General features: G+C 44.6%; 1 protein-coding gene across 3 annotated transcripts in view; it reads right to left on the reverse strand.

The window, feature by feature from the left end:
- Nucleotides 1-15,570, reverse strand: part of NBN (nibrin) — a 732,941-nt gene that overhangs the window by 315,199 nt on the left and 402,172 nt on the right. For all 3 annotated transcript variants that reach the window (XM_069621324.1, XM_069621323.1, XM_069621322.1), the window contains exons 10-11: nucleotides 5,495-5,779; nucleotides 3,392-3,845 (exon numbers count right to left, since the gene is read on the reverse strand). In XM_069621324.1, the coding sequence (XP_069477425.1) occupies nucleotides 3,392-3,845; nucleotides 5,495-5,779 (739 nt within the window). The remainder of the gene's footprint in view (nucleotides 1-3,391; nucleotides 3,846-5,494; nucleotides 5,780-15,570) is intronic.

The following is a 15,570-nucleotide window of genomic DNA, read 5'->3' on the forward strand; positions in this document are numbered from 1 at the left end:
CTTCATGAGAGTCCTTCTCCTCTGTCGTTCATCGCAGTCATGCTACTTTTTCTTCATATTAGTCCTTTGTCTGAGTCCTCCTTATTTGTCAGTCCTTCTCCTTAATCCCAGTCCTCCTTCTAAATCTCAGTTCCTCAACCTAGTCCTTATTCTTCGTGTCCATCTTTCTAACTATCTATCTATTATGATTTTTATATAGCGCCATATGGCCCAACGGCCTCAGAGCGCTCTCAAAGACAAATCAACAAGGAAACAGAAATATTGGACCTAGAGCACAATAACAACGAGGACTATTAGATTTCTCCTTCATCAAACAGGTGTGTCTTGAGAAGTTTTTTAAAATTAGCAAGAGACCCGCTGTTTTTAATCAGGTGGGGCGTGGAGTTCCAAGTCATTGGTGCCCAATGAGCAAAGTTTGTACCACCTATTCTTTCTAGAATTTTTCGTGGTTGTTGTAGGTCATGCTTATCATTAGATCAAAGATTTCTTCGGACGGATGCATTAGTTATTTTTTTTTTGCAAGATAGTTGGGAGCAGTACCAGCTAGGCATTTAATTCTGTAACAGAGCATTTGAATTTAATCCTCTGTTGGACTGGCAGCCAGTGGAGTTTTCTTCTGGCTGCTGATATTCTTCCCGTTGGCTCAGTCCAAAAACTGCCCTAACTGCCCTTTCTTCTCCTTTGTACCAGTCCTCCTTCTCCATCACAATCTTCTTTGTTGCAGTCCTTCTCCATAGCCGCAGTCATTCTCCTTTGTCTGAGTCCTTTTCACATATCCCAGTCCTTCTGCTTCATCCCACACCATCCCGCTTCTTCGTCCCAGTCCTTCTCCCTTTTCCCAGTTATTCTTCTCTTTTATACCAGTCCTTCTTTGTGCCAGCCCTTTTTTCTTTGTTGTGGTCTTTCTCCTTCTTGTTCAGCCCAGTCCTTTGTCCTGGTCCTTCACCTTAGTTCAAGTCCTTCTACTTTCTCTTTGTCCCAGTTCTTCATGTTAGCCCTCCTCCTCCTCCTTAATCCGAGCCCTCCTTATTCATCCCAGTCCTCCTTTACCTTCTCTTTCATTACTGTCCATCTCCTTTGTTACAGTCTTCCTTTAGTCCTCCTTCGTCTCTGACCCAACCATTCTCCTTCTCCTTTGTCACAGTCCTTCAAACTAGCTATGTTTCCTTCTCTGTCATCTAAGTCCACCACCTCTTCTCCTCATACTTTATTCTTCTTCATTCCAATTCTTCCCCTTCTTCCCATTTAATGTGTATATTCCCATCCTGTTTCCTTCAGTCAGGTCCAGTCCAGTCCAATTCCACTTGGGCAAAGAGTTCAGACTGGCAATGATCAGAGATTCAATCAAGAAGCTGCCTAAGAGGGCAACAACATAATATTTGAGTGCTGAGCCCGCAGATGACCCAAACAAATATACAAATAACTGAACTGATAACTGATAGATACAGCAAGGAGTGTCCAAATTAAATGGTAGCCAGGTCTGTTGATGATTTTAAAAAAACAGGGTGGCTGGATCTTCCACCTCCCCATGAGTGCATATCAGCACCACCAATAGGTCACCTTGATTTGCTAAATATGACATGATCCAGCGTGACTAACTGTTGTTTTTGTGAAATGATAATACTCATATGAAAGTGCATTAGATCAGAGATTCTATCAAGAAATGACTCTTCTTGGCTAAATATGAAACTTTTTTACCAGAAATACTACATTGGTAGTGACCCAGTACACCACATGAGATTAACTGGGAAGAAGACAATCTGATGAAGCAGGAGGAGGACTGCAACAAAGGAGAAGGAAGCAAAAGGACAAAGCAGACACTGCTGGCTTTTCAACCAGTATCTGGCACTTCTTGCCCACCGCATCGCCGCTCTCTGTCCCAACTTTCAGTGCTATGCGGATGATACCCAGCTCATTTTCAGGCTACCCTCGGCCTCCTCTTCCCCTTCCCTCATCTCTGACTGTCTTTCTGCTATCCATGAATGGTGTGCCGCCAACGACCTCTGCCTTAATGCCTGTAAGACTGAGATGCTACTCATCGGCACACCCACTCCCTCCTTCCCTGCAACCCTCTGGCCGGCCTCTCTTGGCCCTCTTCCTGCTCCTACCTGCAAGGCAAAAAACCTCAGGGTCATCTTCGACTCCACACTCTCCTTCTCTCCTCACATCTCTGACTTCTCTAAGAAGTCACACTACCAGCGGCACCTCCTCAGAGGCATTCTTCCTTTCCTCTACTTCCCCCAGAAGCTCACTGTCTCCAGGGCTCTGGTTCTCTCTAGGCTGGACTATTGCAACAGCCTCTTTCTAAATCTGCCCGCCTCTATTCTCCGCCCTTTGCAACTCATCCAGAACAGGACTGCGAGGCTTGTCCTTGGCCTCAAGCCCAGGGACCATATCTCTCCAGGATTGAAATCACTACACTGGCTCCCATTGGCTGCGAGGATTAAGTTCAAAACCCTCTGCATTGTCCACAAGGTTTTCTGGGGCCTTGGGCCAAAATACCTTCAACTCTCTCTTCTTAAATATCTTCCTTCTCGAGCTCTTCGCTCATCCGCCTCCAACTCCCTCAGGGTCAGCCGCTACTCCAAGCAACGAGTTGGGGGTAGTTGCTCTCTCCGCAGCAGGGGCCTCCCTCTGGAACAGCCTTCCTGCCTCCCTGAAACTTGAGGAGAACCATCTCCGGTTCTGGAAGCACCTCAAAACCTTCCTCTTCGCCTCTGCCTTCTCTCCCCCTCTCCCCTGCTAAACTCACTGAACCTGCACTGAATCTGCAACTGGGCCACTCACCGATCTCGGTCCTTGGCCCAGCCACTCTTCCCTGCACTGCCTCCCTGGCAACCCCTGCACTGCGGGACTGTCTCTGTATCCCTACAGCCCATCCTCCCTGCACTTATCTTGCACTTGCCACCAGCTGGCCCTTATTTATTTATCTTGTATTCTACTAATCCTGTACTTCACTTTCCCCTCTCCCTTTCCCCTTCCCCTCTACCCTTGCACTTGCACGATATGAATAACACCTGGCCTAGTAGGATCGTTGTCTGTCTCCCTTGTCCCCCCCGCCTTGAAACACTTGTGTATAGGCACGTTACAAATGCCATATCATATCATATCATGTATGTTTGGGGGTTACAGAGCACAAGGGAAGAGAATCACATGGGAGGGTGTTTCTGTGTCTTCTTAGTGAAAAAAAAGGGTTTGTCAGTCGTTTCCTAGAAACAAAAAACTGATATGCAGAATAGCACACACTACAAGTGCTATTCCTGACAGAAAGCCTGAGAAATGAATGGGCATATCACCCTAAAGTAGGTATACACGTCTATTTATCCCAAAACAATCTTCCACTGTTTGTGAGCATTACATTCACAGACGTCAGAGCATGAACATTACTTACTGTGACTATGGTGATATCTTCTTCCTTTACTTTATTGTCCACTGAATCCAGCCTTCTTTTTTTTCGATTACTGATTCCATCTTCTGGACTCTGATCTCCCATGTCACTAGCATTATCCTCTTTCATTAATCGCTTCTCAAATTCTTCAGACCTTGCAAATATCTCAAGTTCTTTCCTCTTCTTAGGTCCAGGAATCTCACTTGAGCTCATTTTGGCAACAGTCTTGTTATCAACCTTTTTGCCATTTCTATGCCCAGGTTTTTGACTCAGCTCTTCGGACAGAGAAATTGAATTACTATTTCCAGCAAAACCTTTCTTCGTACTTTGTTCCAGTACACTTTTACCACATTGTGGTGTTGTGATAAGAAGATCGTCTTCTGAAAAATTTAATGACTTATCAGTAGTCTTTGCTAACTTAGGGGCAGACAGTTCTTTCTCGTCATCATCTCTTTCTCTGTAGTTGTAAAGAAGGCAAAGGAGCACATTATTTAGGGTTAAATGTCATTGGGTTACAGTAATTGCAAATTGCAAATGACTATTGCATGTTACTAACTAAAACAATGTAACCGTTTACGATACTTCACTTGAATACAGGCTGTGATGTATGTTTCCCAGTAATAGCATTTATTGTCTGGCTAACATGTAGATGAGGTTGTTTACTGGTACAGTATGCATTTACCCTTTTGCTTTAATAATATATTGTGTTTCGTTACACAACTAACTGTTCAGAGATCTCTGAACAATTAGTTGTGCAACGAAACCCAATACACTATTAAAGCAAAAGGATACTTATATGAGGGTACTTATATGTTCTGAAGATAACATCATGAATGTGTTACAATATGTTTGCTTTTTGTCATAACATTACCCATTAAAGAATAAGTTGCTCATCTGTGTAACTTTGGTGCTCTTGGGACTCTTGGAATACTTCCATCATCAACTCAAGCTATAACTCACAAACTGAGTGTCAGAACAAGAACAATTGCCATAGCAGTTTAAAAACAACCTCAAGCCAGTACCTCATCTCCAACTGTGGTAGACCAAGACTGGAGCGAAACTCACTTTCACAATGAACAGGTTTAGTGATCATAGCAACATTGTTGTTGCGTCAGTAATGCTAGAGACATTCTGAAGACAGAGGTGAGCCAGTGCTGGTCTTGGCGCTAAGAGTCTGAGCCAGTGCTGGTCTTGGCTCTAAGAGTCTACATATGAGTGGAGCCAGGGACTGTATCACTATATGATAGCTGTGCCAGAATACATAAGAGTCCACAGTGTGGAATGCACAGAGTATGCGACAGTATCTTTATTATAGTTTCTACAGAAACCTCACTAAAACATAGGAACTCATGATGAATTCTTATGTCATAATCCAACAAGAAGTACATGTAAAGGTCACAGAATAATATGTAATTAGGGCATTATGAGGGTTAAATAGGTTTGTAGCACTTCTTACAAAAACAACTGTTTGGGCCCTGGCTACTGCTGCACAAGGAATAGAGCCAAGTCAGGCATTTGGCTCAAGCTAGGTTTGAGCCATCAATGGCATCACACCTTTGAGGGAGAGTGGATTGAAACTGGTAACTCAAGAGGCTCAGTAGGATTAAGTGTATCAGAGTTTAAGTAAAGCAAGTAGATTATTTCTACTGACCCATTCTGTTCTCACCCATGCCCAACTTAGAGATCACATTACCAAGCCAAAAGAAGGCTAGTAACAAAACTGAAGTGGGTCAGAAAGCTTCAGTGGTTTAAGCCTGCTACACTTCATATTACTGAATCCAGCTGAATTTCAGGGTGCCAATTTGTGAAATAAATAACCTTCCAATGCTGTCACATGGTAGGCAATAAAAAGCAATCATGCAGCCTCTTCTCTGTATAAAAAGGACAAGAAAAGGACAAAAAAGGACATTGCAGTACCGGCCAGTCGCCTCAAAACCAAGGAATATACACAGTCAAAGAATATGCAAGGGATGCAAGACACAAACATTGAATGTAATAACATCACAAGAAATGCAGTCTATGGCAACACAAACACCATGATTTTAGAGGCTTCCTGCAAAATGATGAACTGAAAATCTTCCAAAAAAAAAGTGGATGTTGATGTACCTTTTCTTTGCAGTGACCTGGAAGTAGTTTTTCATTAAGTCGGCCTGATGTTGTGATGACTTATCTTTATTTTTACTAAGTCTGGACCCACTGGGGGGCAAAAGATGCTGACTTTTCTGCTCAGTTGCACTCTTTCTCTCCTTCCCAAATAAAGAAGAGTCTGCTTTTCCAAGGCTTGATGTACTGGGAGACTCCTTTGCAGTAGTAATGTCTTGAATGTTTACTTTACCTTTTCGATTAATTCTAGGAGTTTCTTTTACTTCCTGCACACCACTTACGTCCATCCTACAAAAGAAAGATTGGATAGAAAAAAAGGAAATAGTGCCATGACATTATAGAACAATACATGTGTGTAAAATAGGCCCTATGCCTCTTTGCATCTGTATTCTTCAACCTCCCCACCATCCAAGCAACAGAATTTCTGATTCCGTGTGTACACAGAAATACACTCATGAGGATGGATACAACAACTTGACCATGATCTTAATATGGTCACTAAGAAGAATCTGGTCACTATGCAGGCATTTTGATAGTGTTGTTTATATTAAGCAGACTAAGGCCAGCCCTGCATGCATTATATGTAAATTATTCAGAGCAAAAGTAGCAGTTGTGGTAGCCTTCCATTTCAGATAGTGAGAATTCCAAATGACACATAGCAATTTCATCAAGACAGGTGTTTGATAAAATCCAATAGGCCCAAAATATCAATTGGTATGTAGTCTTCTTACCTACAAAAGATATGATAATTATGTTTGTGATAAAAATAGGGAATTATGACTAAACCAAAGAATTATAAATTGTCACCATGTAAAGGAACTGGGATGCCTAAATAGCAGCCCAACAAGGCTTAAAAAACAAAACAATGAATGGGGTTTGGAGGATTTGAAAAGGGGACCAAAATAGAAGAGGATAACAACATGTCAAGCAAATAATGAGGAGAATAAATATGGGTAACTGTTGTACAGGATGGTGGAACGTCCTCCGACGGGCCCATAGGTCAGAGCTCAACCTCGAGTACCTGTAAAACAAGATAGCTGCACCTTGAGGAGGTTGGGGTGCAGGATTATCTTACTCCGACACAATTCAATAAGGACAACTCAATAGTTTGGCAAAGGGAAGTCCGTTTAATGACAAGTACAAAAAACGGGGAAACAAGTGGTAATCAACAGAGTTGCGATCTCCTGTCTTGCTTCAACTTCCTCTTCTTCATTCAGACAGCAAATAATATGGGCAAAATTCGTCATCACTTGACGTGAAAACTCATAGGTTTGCCATGCAATTCTATTGGTCGTAAAGGTAACTTAAGTATAGGTGCTATATCTGTATATGGTAACAGAGCATGCAGATTGGATAAATCTTATCGGGTGGGTGTCTACGCCCATCCCACTACATCACTTGTGATAGACAGTCACTACAACTACGACATCTCATTGGTTCTACAAGTTATAGGACCCTAAATTATTTGGTCCATTGTGATTGGGTGGGTTACACCCCTAGGCATAAATATCCACTTTAATTAGCAGCATGCAGACTGGACACCCAGATGCGGAGTGCCCCAAGATTCACCCTGCCTCGATTCCATCAATCAGTACCTCAAAACTGTAGCTTCTTATCAGGAAAAGTTATGGCATCCCTGGGTTCTGGGTGACATCAGACTTTGGTACCTCTTTGCCCTTGGCTGGTCACGTGTCTGTTCACCGTGAATCTGGTTAATTTTCCTTCTTTTCGTGTATTTGATTCTTACTTAGCCTCGCCACCTGCCTGGGGCCTCCTTATCTCGACCTGCACTGGCTGGCTGGTATTCTCTGAAGTTTCGATTCTCCGAGGTTGCTGCTCTCCTCCCTTCTTTAGGTTGACCTCGAACTCCCAGGCATGAGCTACTTCTTACTGAGTTTCGATTCCGCGCTTTCCTTTGGCTTTGGCTGGAATATGAATCTTGGCCTTGTTGGTCCTTTCCAACATGGCTTAATTCTGCTTTACAAAATGGAGTCGCACTTGTATACTGTGCTCTATTGAAGTAGATATATGGTTGGTGCTTGCCGCTCTATTCTTCTACTAAACATTGCAAGCAGTATCGTTTTCTTAACTTCCTGCGTTCCAAGCCTAATTACATGCGTTAGCTGGTTGGATATTTCCATTTTGTTTCACAGCAATGTTTCCTTATGTTTCAACATTGGCTCCTCCTCTGTGTCCATTACATCTATTTTCATAGCGACTCGCACTGGCGTGTTATCTTTGTTTGTCATTTTCGTTCATCCGTGAGTCTGTCCAGGCCCTCGTGTCATTGCCACTGGCCATCTGTTAAGGCTCTTTGGGTCTCTTCGTGGACAGTCTGCAGGTACTATTCATTTCGTGTCAGCTGCTGGTACGGTTGTCTAAGAGGGTACCGTGCAGCCCATGGTTGTCTGGTTAGGGGTGCCCCAACAGGTATTGCTCTTCTGATGTGCACTGGGCAGAGTCCAAGTGCAACTCTCTGTTGGTTCATCTGCTCCTCATACCTCACATACCTTGGCGAGTACGTTCCTGGTACCTCGAAATGGGGGGCAGGGGTGCAGGCCATGTCTGTGACCTCCTCTACACTGTAAAGTGAAGCAGATAATTCATCCAGAAGTTCCTCTCAATATCACTCTTCTTCCCTGAAGAAAAGGATTCATCATTGAAAGGACTCCTCAGAGACAACCCCACAGGTACTGTTTCCAAGCCAATCCTCCACTGTGGAGGAATGGGAGGCGTTTTGCCTAAAGATGCTGGACATCTTCGACAAGGCCCTGGCGCTATGACTTTGGTCTCAGAGCCGACAGTTCTCATCATGCTTAGGTTAGCCGGCAGGGAGCCTTGACCACATGCCCATGGATCTAGCTATGGCTACTGACTGTGACAACCCTTTGCTGCACCTTCGGTCGTCGAGTGACAGGTGCCACCATTCCTGGCCTCAGCAGCAATGTTGCCAGGGTTCCTAAAGGCCATGGGGGTCTTCATGTCGCAGATAGGAGATATTTTTGACGAGGAAGGAGATCCTTTCCAGTTTGTGATGGAACTCCCTGACGTAGGGAGGTCAGAGATTTCCCTTAAGAGCTGGATGGGGAAGAAAAAGGGCTGTTAGATCTGGCCTACGACTTCCACAAGGCCAGTGGTTTGGACACGCCCTTGGAGTTGGAGCTTCTACAGGTTCCGACTGCAGAGAGGCCACAGGTGGCTTTTCCAGTGCCTAATTGCAAAAAGAGTTGATTTTTTGAACTTGCCAGCCCCGTCTCGGCTTAAGGTACAATTTGAGCTGACCAACATTCTGGATGAGCATACGATGAAGGTAACACTCCCTCTCTTCAATTCAGAGGTTTAAGCCCCAGTGTTGAAAACCTGGGAAAGGCCAGGTTCAGTCCCTGCTATCGACAGACCTGGCAAAGAAGCATCACCTTGCACTGTCCGACCCTGCTCATTTGTCCACACGCAACTTCCCAGAGAGCTTGATAGTATAGGGGGCAATGGCCAACCAAAGATGCCCACCTTCCCCTCTCTGCTCCTCTGTACGGGGCTAGTAAAAGGATGGGCGCTTGCAGTAAGAAGATATTTGCATCCAGAAGTCTTGCTTCAAGGGCAGTGAACACCTCCTGTGCCGTGGCCAAGTTCTCTATTGGATCCGATCTCTGGTCGCAGAGGTTGTGGAATACCCATCGCAGGGTTTCAACTCTCTTACTTAGAATGGCATGGAGGAATCTCAAAAGATGCTGCAGTCGGGCCTAGTGACGGCGACTATGTAGCACAGGCAATGGCCATCAGCACTGCCAAAAGAAGGTGCTCTTCTATAAGGTTTGCCCAAATGTGTAGTCGAAGCTCTTGGATATGCACTTCGATGGGCATAACTTCTTCAGGAGCTAAGGTTGAAGACTCCCTTCAGAGTTTTCAATCCTCTAAGGCTTCAGCCAAGTCTCTAGTCCTGGAAATGCAGCAGTCTTTGGCACCTGCAGGTAGAGTAAGGGGGGTTCCTCCCTCCGGTCCCTACAACCCCCACTGCAGAGGTCAGATGTCCACAGGCAGGCAGCAGTCATGTCCATTCCCTAGAGGTAGGAGAACCCCAAGAGATGGTCTCCAAGCCTCAATGGTGCCCTCTTCCACTCTAGGATCAAAACCTTTGTGAGAGCGATTTCCTCCTTCAATCTCCTATGGACGGATCTCCTTGTTTGGCATGGAATGGTTTTGCAACACATCCGAGGCCTGGGCTTTACAGGTCACCCAAAAGAGATACTGCTACCCATTCATTCAACACCCTCTGGACCCCCCTCCAATCAGCCCCCATGGCCTCCGAACCCGTGCCTTTTGGGGGAGGTCGGTCAGCTTCTGAAAAGAGCACAAAAGGAAATGTTGCACACTCAAAACGAGGCAGGGGCTGGTGTTCAGTCTACTTTCTGTTTCTGAAGACAGACAAGGGCTTGCTTCCCATTTTGGATCTATGGCTTCTGAATTGGATTCTTTAAAACAACAAATCTAAGATGGTACCAGTAGCCCAGATGCTCCAAGCCCTCAATATGAATGACTGGTTGGTCTCTCTGGATCTTCAGGATACTTATTTCCACATGTCGATCCATCGCAGGCACAGGAAATACCTACAATTCAGGGTCCTGCCAATAGTTTTTTCTTCGGCACCCAGAATCTTCACCAAGTTGGTGGCAGTGAACGCGGCATATCTCTGCAGTGAGAGAATTTACGTGTTCTCCTACATGCATGACTGGCTTGTACATACAACTAACTGCACAGCTTGGTCTTCTCTCTGAACATCAAGAAGTCCAGGTTTCACCATCCCAGCCCTTTGATTCATTGGGGAGGTTTTGGACACTCGGCTGCACACGGCTTTCCACCAGCGGTTTGAGTGGCGAACAGCTTTCAGATGGTTCAAGTTCTCCAATCGCAGGGACAAGCTGAAGCCTAAGCATTTCTGCAATTGTTGGGTCTCATGGCTTTATGCATTTACGTGGTGCCTGAGGCCAGACTACGCATGAGATCGCTTCTATTGCACATTTTGGACTGGGTCTCTCGGGATCTGATGTGGCTGTCCCTACAAGGCATCCTTGAAAGGGTGAGGTGCTCACCTGCAGGACCTGATGGTGAGTGGTCTGTGGTCTCCATCTAGTTTCAGGAACACATCATTTGCTGGAATTGAGTGTGATCAGGCTGGCCCAGATTGCCTTCCTTCCCTCTGTGAAGGGCAAAAACATGTTGATCGTGATGGACAGCACGATGGCCATGCACTACCTCAACTAACGAGCAATCTTTCTCTACTTTTAAAAAACTTATCAAGACCTGGTTATTCGACAAATAAAAGTAATCTTGCCTTTTGACTCTGATCCATAGCTACCAGCTCTATTCCCTGTTCTCTGTATTTTGCCTACGTATTGACTGTTTCTCTGCTGTAAAAACTATGTGATACCTCCAGGTCTGGGTGTTTCAAAAATGAAATACATTTAAAAAAAAAAAGAGAAGTTTGTGCTGAATGAGACGTATGAAACTAACATAATTGTGGGAGTGGAATCGTCAGAATTACTTTTCCCATTTATGCTAAAAGAGAAGGAAGATGGTGATGCATGAACGTTTGTAAACCTGTACAGTCTTAATTCCACTAATGTGATTGATGCACATCTGCTAACTAACATTGTAGAATTGTTGACATGGTCGTGGTGCTAATATATGTTCTATGCTGGACATGTCATCAGCCTATCAGCAGTTCCACTGCACTGGGAGCTGAGTAGGTGCACCACCAATGTCACCCTGCAGGACATGTACAGATTCTGCCACATGGCTTTCAAGCTGGTTTGGGCACATTGGATTGTTAGTTGGATATGCACAAGCTGCTAGCAAATCTGTGCGGTCAGGTTATTATCTTGGTCTATTCCAACAGTGTGGAGGAGTACCAACAGATAGAATGGTGGTCAAATATGTTTTTTTACTCCCAGTTGGACTATAAAGGGCAGACTATCTCTTTAGACACAATCAAGCCAAAGGGTAATCCCCTGAAAACTAAAGAAGGAGCACCCAGGCCAAAGAACAGAGAGCAATGCATGTTTTTATTTAATGGCTTTTGTGAATATTTTGCTAAATTTATTAAAACATTTGCAATACATTGACTGCATCAACAAGAAAAAGTTTCACTTTTGGGTGGCAGAAACAACAGGAATTTAGTTACCTTGAGTTATACTAAAGAATCAAAGAGGCACAAGTCCTATCACAGTTTAATTCCAGGAACTTGAGCATTATCACAGTGGATGCAAACTTGTTTCGCTTGGGCCCTGGGCTAAAACATATGTGTGGCATGAAGGAGAATAATGTGGTGTATGCGTTCTGGGTATTAGAACCAAGGTATGTGAAGGCAGTCTCTGTGTACCCCAGAGAAGGATGGGGTGAGTAGAGGATTGTATATGGGTAGTTCTCAAAAAGTGTATGGATGCAAGCAGGTAAGGACAATAAGATTGTGCAGGAAATAAGAGATGACTTGCATGGTAAAATGATTGCTAAATTAGTCTAGGAGGAGTTGCGTCCTTTCCAAAAGATCCAGGAGGAGCTATAGCTGAAGGGTGGCTGGTATTCAGGGATGAGAAGTGTGTGCCACCTGAAAGAATAAGACTGAGCTTGGCTAAAGCCACCTATGTTGGCCACATGGGCATTGCAGGGACTAAACGCTTGATACGCTGCGAGTACTGGTGCCCAGGAATGGGCAGGACAGGATGGTGGATCCTCTCTTGCTAGAATGTGCGTGCAGTTAAAACTTTCTGAGGTTCAGAGTAGGATGCCAGGGAGCTCCTACAAGCTGTTTGAAACAAAGGTAACAATGGATACTATGTGGTTTATCCATCGCTTGTCTTCAAATAAGAAGTATACCCATGGACTTGTGTTCCCTTTAGTAAATGGCCCACAGTGAGGGTTTAGGAGGCTCCCTCGACTTCTAAGGTGATTGTATTCAAACAAGTGATTTTAAGGAAAGGAGGCTTATCTTGAAAACATGGTTGCTGACAATGGTGGTAATGTTCATGGTGATATGATGTCCCTTATTTGGCCATAAGGTGTTTATGTTGGGTGGACCTCACCACTCCACAACTTCATGTGGAGCCCATGGGCTATATATATGGAGTGGGGTGCTGGAGCAAATCACCTGGGTCTCCCCGCAGCATCAGGAGCCTGGAACAGGGGACCACCACATAAAGTCTACTTGTCTACTACAACTGTAAGCCTTCTGAATGAGCCCATAAGTATGGCAAACAAAGGCACCATGGCTTGCAGGCAGGTGGAACTATGAGTGGTGATTAGTGATGAAGAACCAGGAACTAGTAGTCCTTTAAAACACTCCTTATGTGAAGGAGAAGCAACCACTGTGGCCAAAGGTTATGCCGATCCAAAAGAAGACAATACCAAAAAGAAAACTTTAAGAATGACCAATCAGATGCTTCAAAAGAATTTAACTCTCAACAGTGCTGCATCCCAGAGAAGGAAAGCAGAGAGCTTCCATGCCCCAATCAGAGGCGACTGCTGCACCCACATTCTACAGGCCAGCAGAAATTCCAAGATAGCCAACCATCCTATACAAAGCTATTCACTTCATAGATAAATCTCCAGCTCAGAATCATCAGTACACACACGTGACAATAGCCGTGCCCTGTGGGAGGGATATGGGCCTACAAATACCCAGAGAAAGCATTAGAGATTAGGGAAAGTGTGTGTTTGGAGCAGTGGAGTGGGCAAGTGTGGAGAGACGGAAGCATAAACAGAGAAGGAGGCCAGAATGAGGAGGTGCAGAAAGAGTTGAAGGTGAAGGAAGCAGAGAGAGAATTAAAGATGCAGGGGGATTAGTAGGTGGCTGGAGGTGAGGGATGTGGCGAGAGAGAGAGAGGGATTCAGGTGGAGGAGGAGGAGGTAAAGAGAGCTGAAGGTGCAGGAGAAGGAGTAATGGAAGAGAGAGTTGAAACAGCAGGAGGTGGAAGTGGGTGAGTAGGAGAAATAGTTGGAGGCTGAAAACATCAAGCAGGAGGGGAGTAGACAGGGGTTGAGGGAAAACATCATGGACGAAAAGAGGAAACAGTGGCTGCTGGAGAAGAGTTTTTTAAAGAAGGAGCAGTGGTTAAAGTGTACGAAAAGAAGCAGAGGAACTATGTTCCCTGCTGGCCTGCCCCCACTCCCACCAAACGCCTTCAACACGCCCGCTCCCACGTGCAAATCAAACCCCACAAACAAACACACCTGCAGTTTAAGGGAATGTTCAGTGCAGTGCACTGAAGAGCACGTTTCAACTTCTTCTTACAGTTTTAGTTTAAAGCTAAACCATTCCAGAAAGATTTCTGTTTAAAATAAAAGTATAGGACCAGTAAAACCTTTAGTAGAGGAGCACGGCTCCGAGTCGCTCCCGCCCACTTTGACCACTGAGCAGGAGAGTACTGATTGGGCCAGAGGTATGTATCACCATAAAGGGTGAAATAAGCTGAAGGAAGGAAGGAGAGGTTGGAACAAAGAAAAGTAGAGATAGAGGAGGTCCCTTGAGGCATACGGCCAGCCACTAACAGACAGTAAGACAACAACCACTAAACTATTGACTGAAGGGAGTGGAAGCAGGAAGGTGCTTGTGGTAGAACGACAATGAGGCTAGTAGACTGGTAGTCTGAGGGACAGTGTCCAGGCATAGAGAGAGCTCCCCAGGAACGAGTGTGAGAAGAGTAAACTGGGACTGGATGTCCAGCTCATGTCCCACGGACACAGTATTATCATAGCAACTAGACAGGCACTAAGGGACAACTCGTGGCCAACCTCATCTCTGGGGGATGCTGTGAATGCTATTGCATAAAAGCGTGTTCCTACAGTGCTTACTCTACCTCAAGGATACTGCCCATCCTGTGCTCATAGGGTGAAACACATAAGAATCCAGGACACTATCTACATGTGCCTAGACTGTATGATGCTGGGAAAGACTCAGACTGTTGCCAAAAAATGGGGGATGGATAAAGAGGATTTTGTTTTGGCATATGTGCCTAACTACTTCTTATGTAGCCCTGGCTTTGATTTGGTCCACATTTGTGTAAAAACCAATGATACATCTGTTAGTTAAACTGTATCCATGAGTTGGGTCCTCTGTGGACTCGACTCAGCTTTGTGACAGATGATGTCAGGAGACTGTGCCAGAGAAGTCTGACTGGGATCCTGTCTAATGCCACCAGATGCAACTCTAAGTGGAAAGGATTACATCAATGGCCCACTTGCTCAATGGCCCACTTGCCCTTTTAAGCTACCCCAGAAGTTGTTGGGTTTAACATCTTCAGTACACATCATATGGATTTTCCTCCGAGAGGTCGAGCCCTAGTGCCTCCTGGTTAATGTTGAAGGTTTCCAAATGTTTTTATGGCAGGACTGTGGCTAAATCAGTACTTGCTATTAAATATGGTATAGACAAAGAGCCGGGTTTGCGGACAATGATTATCGGGGCAAGTTTAAGTCTTGCTGAAAAAATATGAACGGGCTTAATAAAAGAAGGGACGTCAAAGCCCAGATAATTTGTGAAAATTACCTCCCGCGTACAGTAGAAGAAACCACCAGTCTCATTTCTACCAAAAGGGGGAGCTTAGGTGATTTAATTAGACCTAGCAATGTCACAGTTGCTTTTTATTTGGGATCTTTGGCCGGACTCCTTCCACTGTTCTTCCTACAACTTATTTTCCTCCATGACTTTCTTCCGGCATGGGTTCTGCTTAATAAATGTCTATTGTTCTGTCGTCTGATCTCAGATTCATTGGGGATGCTGCTTCCTATTACTCTTTCGTAATTGAATATGCACAGTCATTATAGTAAAACATGAGTCTACATGGGTGGCTGCATCTATATTTGATGAAATTATCTTGCAGCCAATTTGTGACCGCCCACAGGCTTCTTCCTTTAGATAAAATAGCTTGTGCTAAATTCTGGAAAAGAAGGAAGTCTGCATCACCAAACTGAATGTTCCTTGTTCTCCTAGAAGTGGACATAATGTTCTCCTTTGCATGAAAGAAATGGGCAGGCGTCAGAGAATCCGGTGTCAGATTTTTAGATTACTGTTAGGAACAAGTTACTTA

The sequence above is a fragment of the Ambystoma mexicanum genome, chromosome 5q, assembly GCF_040938575.1.
Source record: "Ambystoma mexicanum isolate Mex_15411 chromosome 5q, UKY_AmexF1_1, whole genome shotgun sequence".
In the NCBI taxonomy this organism is placed as follows: Eukaryota; Metazoa; Chordata; class Amphibia; order Caudata; family Ambystomatidae; genus Ambystoma; species Ambystoma mexicanum.